This window comes from Oncorhynchus tshawytscha, linkage group LG04, assembly GCF_018296145.1.
Source record: "Oncorhynchus tshawytscha isolate Ot180627B linkage group LG04, Otsh_v2.0, whole genome shotgun sequence".
NCBI lineage: Eukaryota > Metazoa > Chordata > Actinopteri > Salmoniformes > Salmonidae > Oncorhynchus > Oncorhynchus tshawytscha.
This window is the reverse complement of record NC_056432.1, coordinates 36508626-36531074: the sequence shown is the minus strand read 5'-3', so window position 1 is coordinate 36531074 and position 22449 is coordinate 36508626. Positions and strand designations below refer to the sequence as shown.

Genomic DNA, 22449 nt, shown 5'->3' with positions numbered 1-22449 from the left:
ATTGTGTAGTGTGTAGATTACGGCTGCAACGTAACAAAATGTGAAAAAGGGGAAGGGGTCTGAATGATGCACTGTATATCACCCTGGATATTGGGAAAGCAGATGATTGGTTTTCTATCCGGACTGATCAACAGTGGGAGCAGATTACTTTTTTGTTTTTGTCCTTGCTGCTGTTTACACACTGGCCCATTGAGGGGTCCTGATAGGCAATATTACCACCAGGCAGAGTGCAGACAGAAGGAGAGGCATTATCATACTTTTCACAGTATTATTCCAATCTTAAATCACGTTTTTTACTGCACCAGGCCTTTAAAATACAAACTGGATTTTGAGCAGTAGAGAAAGATAACAAATGAAAACATAAATGGAACATAATGGAACTTGAAATGAACATTTCCACAATGAAGACAAACACGGCTGATATTACATATATACTAGAGTGTTGAAGAGTCGGTGTAGCTGTGAGTGAGTGACTGCAGTCAATCTTTAAAGTGGTGCAGCCAGACTCATATCACTGTGCAGAGATCCCGTTTTGAGTCCTGCACAGATAGCTAGGCAGCGGCCAGGACTGCTTTTGTCTGTGTTAACTAGAAAGCTTCCTGCTGTGGCTGGCTTCTAGCCAAGTTCCAAAACCCCAACCCCACTGCTCACACCCCTCCCATCCTGGAATGGGCTGCTGAAACACAACGGAAATTTCCAGGCCTGTCCGCCCAAGAACATGCCCCCACTGCATCCCCACCCACATGGCCCCTATTCCCTCCCCTCCCTCAATCCAAAGGGGACAGAGAGCAGCTGGAAGGTGAAGTGCATCATGTTGGAAACCCAGAGCAGGGCCCTCCCTGACTAGGGACACACTCCAGGAATTGAGGATGGAACTTAAAGTCAAGCCAGACACCTCTCGCTCACTCACAAAGTGGTGGAGAACTCTTTTCACGCTTTCCTTTTTCTGAAATCCCCTGAAAACACAAACTCCTCCACTAGTACCTTAAAGTACCTTTAAAGTGCCTTGAAGTACACTTCTCTGTCAGACAGTGCCCAATTGAAAGACAAAGGAGGAGGTTGTGTGGACAACTCTGTTTGACAAATCAATTGTCTTGCTGACTGTACTTTGCAATCCTTTCAGCGTGAGTACATTTACAGCTGTGTCGCTGACAAGGTCATTAACATGAACAACTAATTCTGACTAATATAATTCATCCTAAGTGGAGGAGTTCTGTATTCAGTAACGATGACAGAAATGTACCTCCTCTGCAATGGAGCTACTGACACACTGTAACAAATCCGTAGGTCCATGAAGGAACCTGTTGGTTCAAAACGTGAATTTTACTCTGTCATAATACGAGGCATTACTTTGAGATACCATTTGCTAATTGCTATACGGGCAATTTGGGTCCTTCTGATACCATAGCTAAACCCTGTTGGAGAGAATCCATTGGCCAAGGCACCATTCCAAACCAATGCCAGTTTTCCATTCCTCCAAAACCACGATTCTCACAGCAGTCTTACAGCAGGATGCATGTCATAATGTAGTGCCTCTGATTTTACGTGTTAAGAGAGGAACATTATTGGTGTTAAAACTCAATTGATGGTTTAACTCTGGCTTAGATCCATTTCTGCCATAGACATCTTCCTAGGTGGGTCAGCAGCCCCCAGTCTATTCAGTGTGTTGTGGGAACCCCTTTGTCTATCCCAGACACAAGCTTGGTTAGGGCTAGGACCCTCCCCTGGGGCTATAGTCACTGATACACAGTGGTATGATACCACAGAGGGCTCAGTCAAGGGATATCAATGACCCAAGTTGTCTTTATCTGGAAGGTTCTGCATACAGAGAAGAATGCTTCAATATCCTGGATGATCAGTGTTTCTGTGCTCATTTACATACCCATATAGATTATTTCAGAAGACAAACCAAACATTACACACATAGAAGTTGAAAGATTGTGAAGATACCATGTGGTGTATGTCTTCTACCGTAGCCTTGTTCCTAAAAAAAATAAGTGTGAGTATTTCCATAGACTAGTCAGTCCATAGACCTTGAGTTGTAATGTGTGGTCTAATATTTACAGAGCAGGATGCCCCTCAGACAACAATGCCCCCTCCAAGAGCCTTTCACATTCCTGTGGGCCCTATTGGCGGGCTGGGGACTTAACCTCTGGAGCTCAACACTCATTGTCTGCACTGCCCCCCCCGCTGTCTCTGCAGACTCCCATAGTATACCCCCATTTTCTCATTCCCGCAACATTTACTTTCTCAATAATCTCCTTCTCAACTAGTGTTACTGCTTCTGCTTTAGTAGCTTCATTATGAGTCAGGATTCATGACTACTGGGGCATGTGGGTTTGTCTCTGAATTTAACATATAGGTAGTGGAGAGTTCTTTAACATCTTAAGTGTTCTGTGGATATGCCTTTGTCCTTGAATAGTCCCTGTTAATATGTCATTGATACATATTCAAGACCCATATGAAATCGACAAGTCCGTCTACTGGGTTCCTTTTGAAGTGTTATGCACTTCCTTATGACATAAATTGCATTAAACACCTAATCTAAGTCCTTGGTAAGTATTGTATGATCCTCATTATTCAGTGATCCAGTCATCCATCCAAGATAGCACATAATTACGATCAGGTTTGTGTAAAGATCTGTATGTTTGTCTCCCCCCTGTGCCGACCAGGGGAAACGAGAAAGATGTGGGAGAAATACAGTGTGTTTGCAGGGGAGGCTGCTGAGGGGAGGACGGCTCATAATAATGGCTGGAACAGAGCAAACGGAATGGTATCAAACACATGGAAACCGTGTTTGATGTATTTGATACCATTCCATTTAACCGCTCCAGACATTAGCACTAGCTGTTCTCCCCATTTAAGGTGCCACCAACCTCCTGTGATGTTTATAGCGTAGCTTTCCCATGAAATGCATTAACGTCTTCCATAATGCTACTACAATCATGTCATAGATAGTATAATTGTACAAATAGACATGAAATTGGCATGTCACAGCTAATCTACAGGCTCTCTGTCCACTGCCAGACGGCCATAGAAGACCAGTGGGGAGAGGCTATGAGCCAGAAGGAATCAGTTGGAGGGCATTTGATTTCCATAGGCGCCGTAAAAATAAAAAATGGGTGTAATAGTAAAAACCATAGGCAGCTCATGAGTTTAAAGTTTGGGGAGATTACAATTTATCCTACCATTTCTACCGATCTGCATGCCATTTATGAATATTTATATATGCACATTTTCATGGAACAGTTTCATTTCAATAATAACGTTTTCGTTTCTCAATTATTGTCACGTTGTTAATCATATCAATCTAAAGTAAAATTATAAAAATCAAAAAGTTTAAAATCAACTATGGCAAGAGCTCTAGCCTCTGTCATATGGACACATTGATACACTGATCCATTGGCGGCTAAATAAATGAGAGTTCAGCTCAGAGATAGCCTATAGGCCAATGCAGCAGTACGCTTATAACGTCCATCATCAACTAAGTAAAATATATAGGCCTAAAGCCGACAACTAAAAACAGTAGAAAATATTCTGATAAATTCCGGTACTTTCTGTACTTTCAATCACATTCACCTCTCTTCTCCACCTGTCTGACTCCCTTTCTATCTTTCTTGACATGAACTATTGCTAGTGAAGTTCAACATTTGATCAAATCATCACCTTATTTTCTTCTTCTTGTTGCAATATTTGAAATTATACTCAAGAATACATATATTCACAAACATTTTAGACATAGTTAGACATATTGTCACCCGCACTACCCAAATGGCGAGTTTCCCAAACACACTTGTGATTTAAAACAATCTACAGCAACAACAAAAAATGTGGCTAAGTTATGCTTCCTGGTGAAGTATTTTGAATGATTTTATTGAGACATTTATCATTTTGGCGAAACATCAATTAGGCATCCTAACTACACTCGCCAACTTTCCTTTCCAATTCGCAAGAGGCTGAAACCAGAGATCTGGATATAATGACGAGATGCTCATGTCTCCGGCCTAACAATGGGAGTCTTTTGTCCCAAAGGCGGGAAGGCAGGCGACAAGCGTAGGTCTGCATATCCTTCCAATAGAAACGCATTGGGTTTATACTGGACAGATTTGAGTTAGCCCTCTTGCTTCACCTCTTCCTTTCTCCTGAAGCTATAAAACCGGAGAAAGCATCTGTGCGAGCGAAACATAGCCCCTCTATATGTAGCCCATGTATCTAATGATGTCTGGACATACATAGTATGACATACCATACTCATTTGGTCCAGACAGCATTAGATACATGGTCTACTACGCTTACTAAAACAGGGGGGCGCCGTTTCACTCGGCTGGATGCTTTAACTGAGATTGATGCGTCTTTCTTTCGGCGCGAGTCTCAGATAAATAAATAAGTGTTTCCCAACCTTTTCGGGTTAGTGAACCACCATTGGAGTACCTCTGTAGTACCACCTTGTGTGCATTTTACCAGTAAGTCTATGGTCTCATGAGTCTTCTCAAGTACCACCTGTGGATAGGCCAAGTACCCTCGGGCTGGAAACCACTGAAATTAAATATTTTATTTGGATGGGCAAGGAGGTACAGGCTGGCCAGGCCCCTTAAGGCCCACCCATAACACTGCCCCTGCTATAAGACCACTCCTGACCTATAAAAAAAACAAGATCTAAAACGGACTCTTACCTTAACCAAATCCTTAAGCCTAAAATGAACCTAATATGCTTACTTCTACTATTACTTCTACTAAGATCACACAGTGCCTAGTTAGTATCATCCCTGTGGTGGGCTAGTCGTCTCCGATATGAAGCCTTGTCCAGTGTCATATGGTTCTGAACCATGATTATGTTCACGTTTTGTTTCTCCACATCTAAAACTAAATCCTTTAAAGCAGGGGTCGGCAACAGGCGCCCGCAGGACAAAATCAGACCGCAAGCTATATTTTTTTAGGGGCACCAAAAGTTAATAGGATAAATAAATCATATTAAAAAATGTTTTTAAATACGGGAAAATCACCAGGAATTCAGTAAATCATATGAAATTACTGTTATTTTCAAATGCTCTCTCTTTTTGGCCTTAATTTGTAAAATGCAAATTGACCATAACTATGTTCCGGCCCCCGGACAATACATTCAAACAAAAATTGTCCCACAGCTGAATCTAGATGCCAATCCCTGCTTTAATGGCTCCACTGGGCAGATTCTCTCTCTCAGGGTGACTGGAATGAGCTTCCCTCAGAAACACAGACACACACAGGGGTACTATGTACCTCAGCATATCCCAAAGACACATCTTGTCAGATTGTGTCTCATCTAGTCCAGACATGCCCAGGAAGAAACTATCTTTCCTTATATAGTTGAAGTCAGAAGTTGACATACACTTAGGTTGGAGTCATTAAAACTCATTTTTCAACCACTCCACAAATTTCTTGTCAACAAACTATAGTTTTGGCAAGTCGGTTAGGACATCTACTTGTGCATGACAAGTAATTTTGTTTACAGACAGATTATTTCACTTATAATTCACTGTATCACAATTCCAGTGGGTCAGAAGTTTACATACACTAAGTTGACTGTGCCTTTAAACAGCTTGGAAAATTCCAGAAAATGTCATGGTTTAGAATTGGAGGTATACCTGTGGATGTATTTAAAGGCCTACTTTTAAACTCAGTGCCTTTTTGCTTGACATCATAGGAAAATCAAGCGAAATCAGCAAAGACCTCAAAAAAAAAAATTGGAGACCTCCACAAGTTTGGTTCATCCTTGGGACAAATTTACAAATGTACAAATTTAGCCTGAAGCTAGCACGTTCATCTGTACAAACAATACTACGCAAGTATAAACACCATGGAACCACCCAGCCATAATACCGCTCAGGAAGGAGATGTGTTCTGTCTCCTAGAGATGAACGTACTTTGGTGTGAAAAGTGCAACTCAATCCCAGAACAACAGCAAAGGACCATGTGAAGATGCTGGATGAAACAGGTGCAAAAATATTTATATCCACAGTAAAACAAGTCCTATATAGACATAACCTGAAAGGCTGCTCAGCAAGGAAGAAGCCGCTACTCCAAAACCGCCATAAACAAGCCAGACTTCGGTTTGCAACTGCACATGGGGGACAAAGAACGTACTTTTTGGAGAAATGTCCTCTGGTCTGATGAAACAAAAATAGAACTGTTTGGCCGTAATGACCATCGTTATGTTTGGAGCAAAACGGGGGAGGTTTGCAAGCCGAAGAACACCATCCCAACCGTGAAGCATGGGGGTGGCAGCATCATTTTGTGGGGGTGCTTTGCTGCAGGAGGGACTGGTACACTTCACAAAGTACATGGCATCATGAGAAAGGAAAATTATGTGGATAAATTGAAGCAACATCTCAAGACATCAATCAGGAAGTTAAAGCTTGGTCGCAAATGGGTCTTCCAAATGGACAATGACCCCAAGCATACTTCCAAAGTTGTGGCAAAATGGCTTAATGACAACAAGTCAAGGTATTGGAGTGGCCATCACAAAGCCCTGACCTCAATCCTTTTGAAAATGTGTGGGCAGAACTGAGAAAGCGTGTGCGAGCAAGGAGGCTTACAAACCTGACTCCGTTACACCAGCTCTGTCAGGAGGAATGGGCCATAATTCACCCAACTTATTGTGGGAAGCATGTGGAACGCTACCTGAAATATTTGACCCAAATTAAACAATTTAAAGCAATGCTACCAAATACTAATTGAGTGCATGTAAACTTCTGACCCACTGAGAATGTGATGAAAGAAATAAAAGCTCATATAAATCATTCTCTCTACTATTATTCTGACATTTCACATTCTTAAAATAAAGTGGTGATCCTAACTGACCTAAAACAGGGAATTTTTACTAGGATTAAATGTCAGGAATTGTGAAAAACTGAGTTTAAATGTATTTGGCTAAAGCGTAAGTAAACTTCCGACTTCAACTGTAGGAGTGTTACTGCTACTCGCAATACTGTTCTTCAGTTTGATGTTTGTCCCTCACTCAGAACATGTTGTATGTTGGTTGGCTAATTATCATACCTCAAGTCACTTGTCAATCAAGTGACCAGAACAGTTCTATCCCACTTAAGCTTCTATTCGAATTAGGCTTGTATTTATCTACTCATATTAGAGCCCTGGGACAAGTCACCTGTCAAAGGAAAAGAGGTAGCAACCAGCTAACACCGCTACAGACATAGCAGCTGGACAGACCAGGAGAAAAACGAGGCTGGGGCCCTTAGGAGCCCTTGGTGCTGCAGTAGTCCATTCCACTCTTTGTTGCTCTCATCCTCCTGCTGTCCTTAGCTCTATAGGAAACCCATGCAGAGCGGAGGGAGAGTGACACCACAGAGCATGAATAATAGAGAGCTCAGATCCTCATCCTACAACACTAAGGTCCTGAGGAGCATGTCGGAACAAAACTGTCATCCCCATTGACTTTCGAAGAGTAGGGATGTGTATAATGTATGTAACGTTATATAAATCAAGTGTGACCTTGTTATTAAGGAATGGTTGTCTTTTGTTGGAGTAGCTTTTTGCAGAATGTGTAAAAACTGATTTACTGTAAGATCTTGTAAATTACTCAAAGTATCAATGACCCCATCGGTAAATAAATGTCATTATTCCATGAACAGGAAGTAACATTTGCGTGATTCATCACTTGGCGTCACACACACTTTATTTATAGGTAGGGCAGTCAGGCCTACACAGTATATCAAAACTGGAGATAGGTCATAAAGTGGAGCCACATGCATTTTCATTGCAACAGCTGGAAAGTGCAGTGTAACATATAGACCTCCTGCACAGAGTGATGATTGAGAGAGGTTCAAGACTACATTTTTGTAACTCTCCCTCTCCAGCTGTCAGCCTGTTCGCTATCCCATGGGGGGGGGGTTGCCACGGTGACAGGAGGCCACGTCTTGGGGGCGTCATTTTGGTCAAAGGACTCCATTGTTCTTGTGTTAAGCCGTCTTCTCTATGACTGTCTGCCAGGCTCAGGGACAGGGGCTTCACACCCCGACACACACTGGCCCAATGAACCCATTAAGTAGTAGGAGGCGGCACATTCAGACAAACACTGCAATTACAGCACAAATCACCTTTATAGACAGCGAGGAGGAATGAAGGCATATATATTAGTCCAACTACAAGGACGGAACAAAGACAAATTGGTAAATGAATCAGATTCTATTAACGAGTTCACGTAAGAAAGACAAACTTACAAGAAAACTGAACAGAATGCATGTTGTAGTATTTCTTGAAGTCTTTAAAAGAACAAAGACTCCACATAATAGTACAAGGGCACAATAGCCAATGATGGGATTGAATATCAAGTGGTTGATTAGGCCTGATAAATTGTTTGATATGCGTGTTGTCCTACATGTCCCCACCTGGCCAGTATGTTTATCAGCTCAACCATCCATCTTCTACAGAGAAAAACAAGAGGGATCTTGAAATAAGACAAATCACTGCTTTACCCTTAGTTTACACTGTCCTGTATTGGATGTGTTAGGTATAGTCAGTTCCAACCCACTAAATTATATTCTCTTACCATATAGTGAAAAGATAGATTTCGCCAAAGGTTTGATAATATATATTGGTCTACATCTTGGTTGTCATTTTGTGCTGCTGTACGGTCTTTGGGCCTTAGTTCAGAGGGGACAGTGACCTCTACTGGTCAACTACCAGCACCCAGAATGAAATGGCATATCAAAGTACATGATCCTTGCAGATTGTTTTTATTGCATACTTTAGTCCCCTGCTATTTTATTTATTTCTGCATTTACCAGAGCGTGTATCCATATGCAGAGCACGTTATTTTCCTTTCCATTAGCGAAAACATCCACTTCATGTCTATAAAATAGGGAGGAGGCCTGGTTCAGCTCAGACTGTAATGGTCAAAAGAGCCAAGGAGACATCCTGCTCGAAGGGGAAATGTAGAACAGTATGACTTACTACAATGGTGACATAGATGCACTGATTACCAGTAGATAACTGTGCTCCTCTCTGTGTATTGACAAGCTTGGCTCATGAAACCAGCTACAGATCGGTACAGTCTGATCTATTATACGAAATTGCCATTGTTTTTACTAGAACATATAGTCGTCACAGGAGGCTGCTGAGGGGAGGGCAGCTCATAAATGTCTGTAACGGCGCAAATGGAATGGCATCAAACTCATGAAAAACACGTTTGATACCATTCCACCAATTACCTCCAGCCATTACCATGAGCCTGTCCTCCCCAATTAAGTTGCCAACAAATTCCTATGACATACTGTATATTTTCAACTTTAGGCATGTGTATTTCAAGAGAGGCCTGTACAATGTTCAGACGATGAATGGTTTGGAAGATACCCATTTTATTTAATGGATACAGGAGGTAAACATTTTAAAAAATGACTAAATAACTGCCAGACAGCGCAATCACATTAACGGAAGACCTTATTCTATTTACACAACTTGTTAACGACTAAAAAACAAAAAGGTTTATAAAACTCCCAACAAACAATTAGCTCAGAACCACATCCATTTAGCTTCTCTAAAAGTATCAAAAAGGCAGGTGTGTATCAAATGCTACCCTATTCAATATAATATGTACTACATAGTGAATAGGGTGCCATTTCAGACACCGACAGGCTAGGGGCAGCGTGAACAGCTCAATGGTCCACGTGGTCCACTTACTCCAGGGGAGGGGGCAGTAGAGCCTGGATTGAGCTGCGGCGGCCCCTGGTCTTCCTGCGGATAGCCCTGATGGAGTCTGGGGAGGTTTGGGGCAGCCAGGCCAGGCCGGAGCCTCTGGCCTCTAGGGTGCTGCTCTGGCTCTGGTTCCTCAGGCTGCGGCGGACAGACCGACGCCCCCTGCTGGGAAGAGGCCGCAGCACATCGTCGATACTGAACTCTTCCTGTGCCCAGGGGGGAAGGAGGGAGTCTCGGAAGGAGGTCTGTTCTGTAATGCTACCCTGCTCCATCTCTGACCTGTGGATGTCATTCTCCACATCTTGCCTGCTCTCCTCCACTGCCTCTGGACCATTTGACTGAGGTGCCTGCGCCTCTTCACTCTCCTCTACGACTGAGCTGGCGTATATAGAGCTCCTTCTACCCCTGGAGCGGCCTGGGCCCCGGGCTTCTCCTCTCTGCTTGCCTTTGTTTGGTCTCTGTTCTACATGGCTCACTGCCTCCTGCTCTAATGAAGCCACTGTGGCGCTAACCTCATGTGTAGGAGGGCAGCATGTAGTGTCTGCCCTAACTGGACTTTCCCCACTCTTACCTGCATCTGGTAGTGTGCAAGTGCATTGATCTATATCTACAGGGTCTGAGGTACACTGAGCATTAGGTTCACCCTCTCGGTCACCAGGTACAGTGTGCTTGGCTGGACTGGACTCTGAAACCTCTGCCTGGCTTGTTTCTGTTGGGTCTTGATCAGTGTTCTCTACCTGCTCTTCACTGAGACAGTCATCAACAGGAACACTCACCTTCCTGCCTTTCCCTCTACCTCCTCTAATAACACTCGGTTCTTTCTGCTCTTTGGTTCTGAAGGTATTTGTTGGACCTGACCACCGTCTCCCAGCCCGTGCTGCCCTCCCAGTCCCAGAGCAGCCTGTGGTAAAGCCTACAGGGGCTTCTGAAGGCCCAACAGATGGCTCTGCAGCTGGGATGGTGTCTTCTGGTGAGACCCCACCGGCAGCGGGGTACAGGCGGCTTTGCCACAGGGCTGCAGCCATGACCACTCCAGTGATTGGGTCGCTGTTAATGACATCTTCCAATAGGCTGGAGTCTCCTTTGGCTGTAGAGGGAGGACACACAGCATGGATGACTTAAGCAATAAGGCCCAGGGGTGTGGTATAGGGCCAATATACCACGGCTAAGAGCTGTTCTTCGGCACGACGCAAAGTGGAGTGCCTGGATACAGCCCTTAGCCATGGTATATTGGCCATATATCACAAACCCCCGAGGGGCCTTATTGCCATTATAAACTGGTTACCAACGTAATTCGAGCAGTACAAATAAATGTTTTGTCATAGCCATGGTACACGGTGTGCTATACCACAGCTTTCAGTCAATCAGCATTTAGGGCTTGAACCACCCAGTTTATAACACTGTCTAGACTACAGATACTACTACAACAGACAGTTGAATGGCTGTACATGGACATGCCCCGAGTCAGACTGAATGGCCTATGTGAGAATGTTTACACAATACACAGTAGCAGCATTCTATTATTGACTGTACTTAGTACTGTATCAAGTGTCAGTCAGTGAGAGGAGAGTGCCTTGAGCGGTGTATCTTCAGTGTCTTCATGAGTGAGTGTGGGTATAGGTATTAGAGGTCGACTGATTAATTGGGGCCGATTTCAAGTTCTCATAACAATCGGTAATCGTCATTTTTGGATGCCGATTATATTGCACTCGACAAGGACACTGCGTGGTAGGCTGACCACCTGTTACGCGAGTGCAGGAAGGAGCCAAGTTGCTAGCTAGCATTAAACTTATCTTACAAAAAACAATCTTAACATAACTACACATGGTTGATGATATTACTAGTTTAACTAGCGTGCCCTGCGTTGCATATAATCAATGCGATGCATGTTCATTTATCATCGAATCACAGCCTACTTCGCCAAACGGGTGATTTAACAAGAGCATTCGCGAAAAAAAGCACTGTCGTTGCACCAAACGTATCTAACCTAACCATATCAATGCCTTTCTTAAAATCAATACACAAGTATATATCAAGTATATATTTTTAAACCTGCATATTTAGTTAAAAGAAATTCATGTTAGCAGGCAATATTAACTAGGGAAATTGTGTCACTTCTCTTGCGTTCATTGCAAGCAGAGTCAGGGTATATGCAGCAGTTTGGGCCGCCTGGCTCGTTGCGAACTATGTGAAGACCATTTCTTCCTAACAAAGACCGTAATTAATTTGCCAGAATTTTACATAATTATGACATAACATTGAAGGTTGTGCAATGTAACAGCAATATTTAGACTTATGGATGCCACCCGTTTGATAAAATACGGAACGGTTCCGTATTTCACCGAAATAATAAATATTTTGATTTCGAAATGATAGGTCATTAATATGGTCAAATCCAGAAACTACGGCTCGTATTTCTGTGTGTTTATTACATTATAATTAAGTCTGATTTGATAGCGCAGCCTGACTGAGCGGTGGTAGGCAGCAGCAGGCCCGTAAACACACTTTCCTGCGTTTGCCAGCAGCTCTTCGCAATGCTTCAAGCACTGCGCTGTTTATGACTTCAAGCCTATCAACTCCCGAGATTAGGCTGGCAATACTATAGTGCCTACAAGAACATCCAATAGTCAAAAGGTATATGAAATACAAATGGTATAGAAAGAAATAGTCCTATAATTCCTATAATAACCTAACCTAAAACTTCTTACCTGGGAATAAGACTCATGTTAAAAGGAACCATCAGCTTTCATATGTTCTCATGTTCTGAGCAAGGAACTGAAACGTTAGCTTATTTACATGGCACATATTGCACTTTTACTTCTCCAGAGTTTTCGCATTATTTAAACCAAATTGAACATGTTTCATTATTTGAGACTAAATTGATTTTTATAAATCAAATAAGTGTTCATTCAGTATTGTTGTAATTGTCATTATTACAAAAATTATAGATACATATATAAATAAAAATCGGACGATTAATCGGTATCGTCTTTTTTCTGAGCCTCCAATAATCGGTATCGGCATTAAAATCATAATCGGTCGACCTCTAGTAGGTATACAGTGAAATCAGCAGAGTGGAAGCCTTGCTCTCGCCAATCCAATCATATTTAATCAATGATTAGTTCAAGGAAGGAATGTTTCTTCCTGGGCAATCAAAAGACAGCCTAACAGCGGCGCGCTTACCTGTGTGTCTGGAGGTGTGGGGGTGTTGAGGGGTGGGGGAGCAGCTGAGGGAGGTCAGGTTCTCCGTGATTGGGCTGAGGTTGGGGTTCTTGGATGCATAGGCTCTCTTCCCGTACAGAGAGTGATTTACCTCCTTCTTCCCAAAGCCACGCTTTGCTAAGTTCTGGAGAAACACAAACAAACTGAATACCCAAGGTGGTTTGCCCCAGCCTTACAACCGTGCACCTCTCCTGATTTATGTTTTGATATTGTTTTACTGTCACCTCTGAGGGATACGGTAATTACATCAATCACAGTAGACTTCCTTCTTTGGTCCCTTGAAAACGCTCATTCCTTTCATGTTCAGAACTAAAGTAAATCCCACAAGTACTCAAAACACCACCTTCTAAATATAGTTTGGTTCTTGCTCAATTTGAATCACCTAAATCCCTTGAGTGCGAGGAAGGCAGATTGACTGTGGCTAAATAAAAGGAAGTTAGAACGAGGCAAGTAGCTTGGTGTATGTAATACCTCCCCGAGGCTTAGCTCACTACTATCCACAGCCTCAGCGTGTAATATCATAAGTCGCTAGAGAAAAAAGTAAAGTGATGAGCAGAGCCCAGACTGACCTTCATCCTCCCACAGGCAGACTTGGCAGCCGTACGCGTCGACCTCTTCTTCACAGGCTTACTTTCTTCCTCTGGTTGCTGAAAGAGCAGAGAAAAGTGAGGGATATGGAGAAAGAGAGAAATAGAGGTAGAGAGGGAGAAATAGGTAGTGAAAGACAGGTTGCATTAGGATAGGATCTATTTCATTATACTCGCAAGATCTTCCATTGAGATTAACCCTAAATCATCAGATGGATATAATATTAAAACTATGGTAACATTAGTCCTGAGATGATCTTCTCATTGGTGTGTAAGTGGAGGAAATGAGGATATCCTGTTCTGTGAATGAGTGGTGTGTTAACTGACCTTTCTCTTTCTACTGCGAGAGCGGGCTGTGCCAGGGGCGTCTGATTCTGGTTCACGGTCCAGGGCAGGATCAGGCACTGGGGCGGGGTCAGGCACTGGGGCAGCATCTACAGCAAACACCTCAGTTTCAGACTCTCATTTGGCACCACTGTAAAATCAATGACTTGAGGCTGATGAGGAGATGTGCTGTTACTTAAGGAGAGAGAGAGGGTGTGGGCGGATGAAATATAATCCATCTGAAGTGGGAGTCAACTGAAGTGACACTCTCACCTGGCAGTGCCTCACAAATGGAGTCCTCTTTTTGGAAAGCGGAGTTCAAATCCAGAGGTTGAGTCTCCAGCTCTGTAAATATGTACAGCAAGTAACAATGTTATGTTTTACAGAGCTTGACTAGAAATATAGCATCCTCTCAGCCATGATCACTGTTCAACAACCAACCTGCATTGTCCAAGGAACTGTCAACATCATCTTCCATTGAAGGGAAAGTGATCTGAGGACAGAGAATTACTGCATTATTTCCATGGTGAAAAACAACTAACCCACATGCTGAATTACCAAGAATAACAATTCAATCATTGTCCATTCTCATGAGGAACACTGTAGCTAAATGTTTTGGCAACGTAAAACAAGAGTTCCTTATTGGACGATCAGGTAGTCCCTTCCTGTTTCATTACATGTTCTTCTGTTTGGTGCCTAATGAATACAACCCTTACTTCATAATTTTTGCAACAGGTCAATCACTGTGTTAGTGAGTGACTTGTACCTTTCCCTGAGTGTCAGCACTCTGTTCCCCACAGCAGGGCCCACTAGTGAGGGGTGGGGATGCTCCAGTCAGAGAGGGGCTGCTGAAGTCTGGCTGGGGCAGGTTTAAAGGGGTCCTCTGGGGGGTCTTCAGCAGTGACCTCAGCTGGGACACCCCGGCAGATGTTGGGACCCTGCCCGGGGTGCCCCCCTTCCGTAGAGGGGTGCTGGGGGGCAGCTTCTTGTCAAAGAGCTCGGGGGGCAGCAGGATCCCGAAACGCACCTGCTTCTTCCTCTTCACAGTTGAGGTAATGTTACCACCAGAGGAATCAGCTTCATCTAAAGGAAAAATAAATATTTATCATCACTTGACCCTACTCAAAACAGCTCTATTCAAACAACTGCTTCTCTTACAGAAAAATGTGGTTCCATTTTAGTCGGTCGTTCGGTATGACATTCACCTGAACTAAAAACACGCCAATGAAATGCAGAGCCCACCCTCGGAAGCGCAGCCTTCCTAGCTTTAACACCTGGGCTCGGATTCACTTCCTCAATTCAGCTTGACTGAAGGTGAATTTGCCAAACAACTTCCAAGCACACAAAGACTAGTGGATTCGGCTCCAACTTAGGTGTCTGTGGAGAGAGTACTCATCCCCCTAGACGTTGCTAGCTTTGGGTCTTGGTGTTTGCTAAAAGCTAACTACTTTCTGCTCTGCTTGTGTAGCTCCAAGTCTTATAATATGCCATTTAGCAGACGCTTTTATCCAAAGAAACTGAGTGCATACATTTCATGTATGGATGGTCCCGGGAATTGAAGCCACTATCCTGGCATTACAAGCTCCATGTTCTACCAACTGAGCCAAATAGGACAATGCTTCCTATTTGGGAAGAAATGTGGAATGCTTCTTAGTGTTTGCTAAAAGCCTACCACTTTGGTTTTGAACCATCAACCATACTCTAGTCCATGGCATATGGTTTTACAATGAAAATGAAAGATAATCCTGTTTGCCCGGGGTGGAAACACGCTCAAGCAGGGCCAGCTCCAGGCATAAGCAGTCACTTAGAGTCACTGCCCCAAAACATTTGACAGTGCCTTCAGAAAGTATTTATACCCCTAGAGACTTATTACACGCTGTTGGACAGATTTCAAGATGGATTCGAATTAATAATTCTCATCCATCTACACACAAATACCCCATAATGATAGTGATTTATTCATTGAAAATGAAATACAGAAAATTCTCATTTACATACATATACACACACCCCAGAGTCAATACATGTTAGAATCACATTTGGCAGTGATTACGGCGCTCTGGGTAAGTTTAAGAGTTTTGCACAATTTTCAAGTCTTACCATAGATTTCCAAGCATATTACAGTAAAAACATACTTTGCCACTCAGGAACATTCACTGTCTTCTAGGTGAGGAACTACAGTGTACTCAGTAATCTGTTGTATTGGATTTTCCCCGAACATAACACTTTGTAATCATGACAAAAAGGTAATTCCTTTGCCATTTTTTTTTGTTGCAGTTTTACTTTAGTGCCTTGTTGCAAACAGGATGCGTGTTTTGGAATATTTGTATTCTGTACAGGCTTCCTTTTCACTCTGTCAATTATGTTAGTATTGTGGAGTAATTACAATGTTGTTGAGCCATCCTCAGTTTTTCCCTATCACAGCCATTAAATTGTGTGACTGTTTTAAAAGTCACCATTGGCCTCATGGTGAAATCCCTGAGCGGTTTCCTTCCTATCTGGCAACTGAGTTAGGAAGGACACCTGTATCTTTGTAGTGACTGGGAGTATTGATACAGCATCCAAAGTGTAATAACTTCACCATGCTCAAAGGCACATTCAATGTCTGCTGCTTGATTTATTTTTTACCCATCTACCAATAGGCGCCCTTCTTTGCAAGGCATTGGAAAACCTCCCTGATCTATGTGGTTGAATCTGTGTTTGAAATTCACTGCTCAACTGAGAGACCGTACAGATAATTGTGGGTGGGGCAGTCATTCAAAACACTATTATTGCAGACAGAGTCCATGCAACTTATTATAAGAGTTGTTCCTGAATTTATTTAGGCTTGCCATAACAAAAAGGGGTTGAGTACTTATTGACTCAAGACATTTCAGCTTCTCATTTGTAATGAATTTATACAAATTTTGGAAAACATAATTCCACTTTGACATTAATGGAGTATTGTGTGTAGGCCAATGAAAGTCAAGGGGTGTGAATACTTTGAAGGCACGGTCTATAGACGAAACAAAAAATAAATGCAATAATTTCCAAATAATTTCAGTTCATATAAAAGGAAATCAGTCAATTGAAATAAATTCATTAGGCCCTAATCTATGGATTTCATATGACTGGGAATACTGATATGCATCGATTGGTCACAGATATGCCTAAAAAAAAGTAGGGGTGTGGATCAGAAAACCAGTCAGTATCTGGTGAGATCACCATTTGCCTCATGCAGCGTGACATCTCCTTCACATTGAGTTGATGAGGCTGTTGATTGTGGCCTGTGGAATGTTGTCCCAGTCGTCAATGGCTGTGTGAAGTTGCTGGATATTGGCGGGAACAGGAACACGTTGTCGTATACGTCAATCCAGAGCATCCCAAACATGCTCAATGGGTGACATGTAGTGGAAGCTGCGGATCTCATCACGGTATCTCTATGCATTCAAATTGCCATTGATAAAATGCAATCATTGTCCATAGCTTATGTATGCCCATACCATAATCCCACCGTGGGGCACTGTTCAGAATGTTGACATCAGCAAACCACTCCGCCACACGACACGGTCTGCCATCTGCCTGGTAAAATTGAAACCGAGATTCATCCCTGAACAGCACACATCGCCACCGTGCTAGCGACCAACGAAGGAGAGCCCACTGATGATGTCGGTTACGACGCCAAACTGCAGTCAGGACGACGAGAACGTAGATGAGCTTCCCTGAGAAGGTTTATTTGGTTGTGCAAACCCAGTTTCATCAGGGTGACTGGTCTCAGATGATCACGCAGGTGAAGAAGCCAGATGTGGAGGTCCTGGGCTGGCATGGTTACATGTGGTTGTGAGGCTGGTTGAACGCACCGCAAAATTCTCTAAAAACGACAGCTGAGGCAGCTTATGGTGAAAAAAATTAACTAATTCTCTGGCAACAGCTCTGATGGACATTCCTGCAGTCGACTCCTTGAAAACTTGGGACATCTGTGGCATTGTGTTGTGACAAAACTGCACATTTTAGAGTGGCCTTTTTTTTGTCCCCAGCACAAGGTGACTATGTAATGATCATGCTGTTTAATCAGCTTCTTGATATGCCACACCTGTAAGGTGGATGAATTATCTTGGCGAAAGAGAAATGCTCATTAAGATGAATGTAAACAAATTTGTGCACAATATTTCTGGGATCTTTTATCTCAGCTCATGAATCCAACACTTTACATGTTGCGTTTATGTATGCATGTATGTATATACACAGCACCAGTCTGTATCACAACCGGCCGTGATTGGGAGTCCCATCGGGCGGCGCACAATTGGCCCAGCGTCGTCCGGGTTTGGCCGTCATTTGTAAATAAGAATTTGTTCTTAGTTGACTTGCCTAGTTAAATAAAAAGGTTTAAAATAAAATAGTCAACAGTTTGGACACACCTACTTATTCAAGAGTTTATTTATTTTTACTATATTGTAGAATAGCGAAGACATCAAAACTATGAAATAACACATGGAAATGTTTATTTGAGTTGTTCTTGCATAATATGGACTTGGTATTTTACCAAATAGGGCTATCACCCCTACCTTGTCACAATATACCACCACTACCTTGTCACAACACAACTGATTGGCTGAAACACATTAATAAGCAAAGAAATTCCACAAATCAACTAAGACACACCTGTTAATTTAAATGCATTCCAGGTGATTACCTCATGAAGCTGGTTGAGAGAATGCCAAGTGTACAAAGCTGTCATCAAGGCAAAGGGTGGCTACTTTGAAGAAACTCAAATATATTTTGATTTGTTGAACATTTTTGGGTTACTACATGATTCCATGTGTTATTTCATAGTTTGTCCTCACTATTATTCTACAATGTAGAAAATAGTAAAGATAAAGAAAAACCCTTGAATGAATAAATGTCCAAACTTTTGATTGGTACTGTATAAACAGTTATTTTATTATCATGACTGTATTCATCCATAAATCGTCAGTTACGCTAAGGCTGGGAATTGCTAGGGACCTCACGATATATTATCACCATGATACGAAGGTGCCGTTAAGATATGAATTGCGAATATCAAAGTATTGTGATTTTACACTGGGATTTTATTGCGATTCCATATTCCAAACATATTGCTTACCATATGTCTGCTGCAGAGGGACAAGAGAACGTGAGAACTAGTTTAGATCAGTCATGGAAATAAGTGCTGAAAAACGAATTAGCTCTTTATTTAAAAAGATGGAGAACAAGCTATGAAGGAAGTTTTGGTGCAGGTACAGCCAACTAGGGCAAATAAATATATACAGCAATAGCCAAAACGATATATCGTCAAAAATAATATACCGAAATGCAACCGCATCAAGCCCCCTCCATCACTAGGTTACCCAATTATATAATTGCCATGCCAGGCCTATCTGTACTATGCTAAGCTTGCACTGGGCTTCAAAGCACAGACAGGGGAGCAGCATATAGCGTATTTACCTGTGGGGTTCATCTCCAGAAGAGATGGAATGGCAAACAGAGGGGACAGAGTTGTCCTGTCTGGTCCTGAATGCACAACCAGAGGTTGGTTGGAGCTGTGGACTTCAAAGGAGCATTCCTGTTGAGTGAGAGGGAACCAAACAGAATTTTTGAGAGCCAGGCAGGAACATGGGGTGAGAATAGCAGTTGTGTGCTCTGTAGAGCTGTGAGGACTTCACAGACAGAAGAGAGGAAGCTGGGGTGTTGGGTTGTGTCCCAAATGACACTCTATATAGGGAATAAGGTGCCAGTTGGGACACATATTTGGTGTGTGTGTAGATAAAGCCTGGTGGCCTCTTACTTGCTCCTGCTCCTCCTTGGTGGGAGTACAAATCTGCTTTAGAGGAGAGGACTGGGGCTCCCTCCGTGTGACCTGGGACACAGTATTAGTATGCAGGGCTGGTGGCAGGGACACACTAGCGTGTTCTAGCTCACCAGAGCGCTCAGTGTCATTCTGGGGCTGTACGCCGGGTGTTACAGTGAGAGCTGGATGATGGTCCTTGTTCTGGACAACCATGGTAGGTTTAGTGGACGTCAGAACATTGTGGCCACAGTAGAATAGTTAATAGTAAAATACATTTAGTTTAAATAAGCACTTTTCAATATTTATTACCAGTTGATCAACATGTACAAGCCAAAGTCGCAAAAAACATCAACACACCAACAGATGCTGAATGGTTGGCCAAGTTATATTTGTCATTCAACGGACAGAGAAGTGCTTGGTGAGGTTACCTCATTGTTTTGTTGCTTCTTCAGTATGGTGCCGGTGCGTTTGAGGACAGGAGTGTTGGCCTCGCCAATTTCCCCCACACAGTTCCCCTGGGAGACTGCTGTGCAGCGCCTCTTACTGGGTGGTGGAGTTAGAAAGGGAGGCTGGCTCACTGGGGTCTTGTTCTCCTTCCCACCATTGCCATCATCACAGCTCCACCCATCTGAGAGTTAAGACAACACCCATAAACAACCACAGCCCAGAATAGAACACCCTTATAGAAGACACTAAATTCTAACTAGTTGAAAACTGAAATGGTATACTCAAAGCACCAATTTCAGTTCATGTAATAACAGATTAATAAATTAGTCACTGAAGCAGACTAACCACCAGACAGAAAATCTCTTGTCTTGATGCATCCCCCGGTGTGATTGTCCTGTTGTGGTACCATTTCATTCTCATTCTCCTCCACAGCCATTATGCTCTGGAAAATAGCCATCTTCTGCTTTAGAGTAGAGGGGAATCTGGGAGAGAAGGATCTGGCTTGGGTAGGCTATGAAGATAAAGACATGGTAAACACACCATTTCAAATTATTGGTTTCAAACCAAGCTGTTTGACAAATTACAGAGACATTGTAGCAAGAGACAGCTTATAGGCCTATGTCATAAATTGAATTGACTCTGGCTAGGAGCATTGCTAGGTCCAATTCAGATTAACACAAGCAGTCCTAGAGCAACCTGTATCTGCAGTGCACTACCTACAGTATTTTTATTACACAATCTTTGAGTATGATCATGCATGAGCAAACATCTCACCTGTGTGGTTGTGGGGGGAGTTTTCATCCTCTGTTGGGCTATGTAGCGGATAAGGGAGTTGGTCTCTGGTGAGCCCCGTACCCCAACATTAGACCTCCGCTTAACCTTCAGCTGAGCCAGGCAAGATTTTTCTGGAGAAAGGCAATAGATGCACCATTTATAGGGACATTCTTAGTTCAGAAAAACTAAGATTGTATTGCATCAAAGCACTGTGTAGACCCTATAACATAACGTCACATTGCCATGGAAAATGTGTGTTTCCGTTTACAATAACGAGTTGATTAGATACAGGGTAACGTCAGAGAGAGCAGTGGACCCATTGGAATGATAAGCAGCTAACTTCTTCATTGTCTGAATTACCTTTGGCGTTAGAAGACGGCGTGAAGCTCTGAGGGGAGAAATCCAGTTGGGAGGGTGTGAGCTGGGATAATTCCAAAGGTGTTGTGATGTTGCTCAGAGGAGGACACGAGGCCTCCAGTTCATTCAAGGTTTCAGTTCCCTCAACGTTGTCCATTTTCAGCTCTGAACTGGCCATGATCTAACTTACCTAGCTACAACAGAAAGGAATCCAAGCGACTTCAGTGGGGTCTTTCACCTGAATTAGAGATCACCCAACTGCTGTTAACAGTCGATCAAATTGGATCAATGACGCATTCAAGGAAGGCAAGGCTGACAAAACAAGCAACGACTGATGATCACACACTAAAACAAGTGGTTTATTATGCGACAGGCATTTGTGGCTTGCACGTTATTGCCACTATGCATCAAACAAACATTACACACATCTTACAAAGCCACTTACAACTTTTATAAAACAAACTCTGAAGTTAGCTACAAGTTCACATTTAACTGTTTGCTACGTTACAAACTGGCTAACGTTAGCTTGTTGGCCAGTTAACGTCGTTAGCTAACACTAGCTAGAGTTAACACTCAATCGACAGCATCTTACCTTAAAAATAATGTTTTTTTTTAGAAACGCTACAATATCCACCCTTATGAATCCAACTAGACTTAGCTAAACATACCAGCTAAATGACTACAAGAATCAAACGTTTTTCAGCTAGCTAACATGCTTGCTAGCTAGTCCATACTAGTGTAATTTTCAAATTTCGTACCACTCACAGTAGCTGTGGCACGAAGATCCTTCCGCGACCTAAACAAATGTTGGTTAACGTTAAAATGTCCAACGAAATCATTACATGTATGTTAAACAAACTCAAAACTAAATTCAAAAAACATTTTCGTTAAAACTTGTCAAAATACGGATATAAATAGTTAGTTAGTTATGGACATTTGGGCACTATTTCGTATGTCTACAAAACGATCTAGTTTCATACGAACTGGCCAATGAATGTGAACGTATATGTCACGTGTCTCTAGAATACCCAATGAATCACATCCGTTTTAGTGCTCCAAAATTAGTTCCTACGCTAGCAAAGAGGAAGCGGCGAGCAGAACATTATTTTCCATTTAAATTATCTTTGTAGATCATATTTTTCCTTGCGCACTGGTGTAGGAACAGCTCATCCATTTCCAAGTTTCCAAACTTCTTCCCAAAAACAAATCAAAGCTCTTCTTTGTGTTAAAACCTTGTCTTACATTGCCTATACATTTGGTAAG

The 22449-nt window shown here is 42.6% G+C and overlaps 1 protein-coding gene across 6 annotated transcripts; it reads right to left on the bottom strand.

The window, feature by feature from the left end:
* Window positions 1-9328: 9328 nt before the first annotated feature.
* cdca2 (cell division cycle associated 2) lies at window positions 9329-22145 on the bottom strand. Of its 6 annotated transcripts, none has more exons than XM_024417843.2 (14): window positions 21952-22145; window positions 21190-21424; window positions 20830-20960; window positions 20401-20566; window positions 20037-20236; window positions 19606-19809; window positions 19266-19383; window positions 14587-14903; window positions 14262-14313; window positions 14094-14165; window positions 13824-13930; window positions 13479-13556; window positions 12871-13033; window positions 9329-10774 (listed from the first exon to the last, which is right to left on the bottom strand). In XM_024417843.2, the coding sequence occupies exons 2-14, from the start codon at window positions 21362-21364 to the stop codon at window positions 9669-9671; spliced, it is 2889 nt and encodes a 962-aa protein (XP_024273611.1). In that variant the 5' UTR covers window positions 21365-21424; window positions 21952-22145; the 3' UTR covers window positions 9329-9668. The 6 variants fall into 6 exon arrangements, with proteins under 6 accessions (XP_024273611.1, XP_024273612.1, XP_024273614.1 ...); XM_024417844.1 differs by lacking the exon at window positions 21952-22145 and adding an exon at window positions 21779-21937 and having other exon boundaries at window positions 21190-21447; XM_024417846.1 differs by lacking the exon at window positions 21952-22145 and adding an exon at window positions 21779-21937 and having other exon boundaries at window positions 21190-21444.
* Between the last annotated feature and the right edge of the window lie 304 nt (window positions 22146-22449).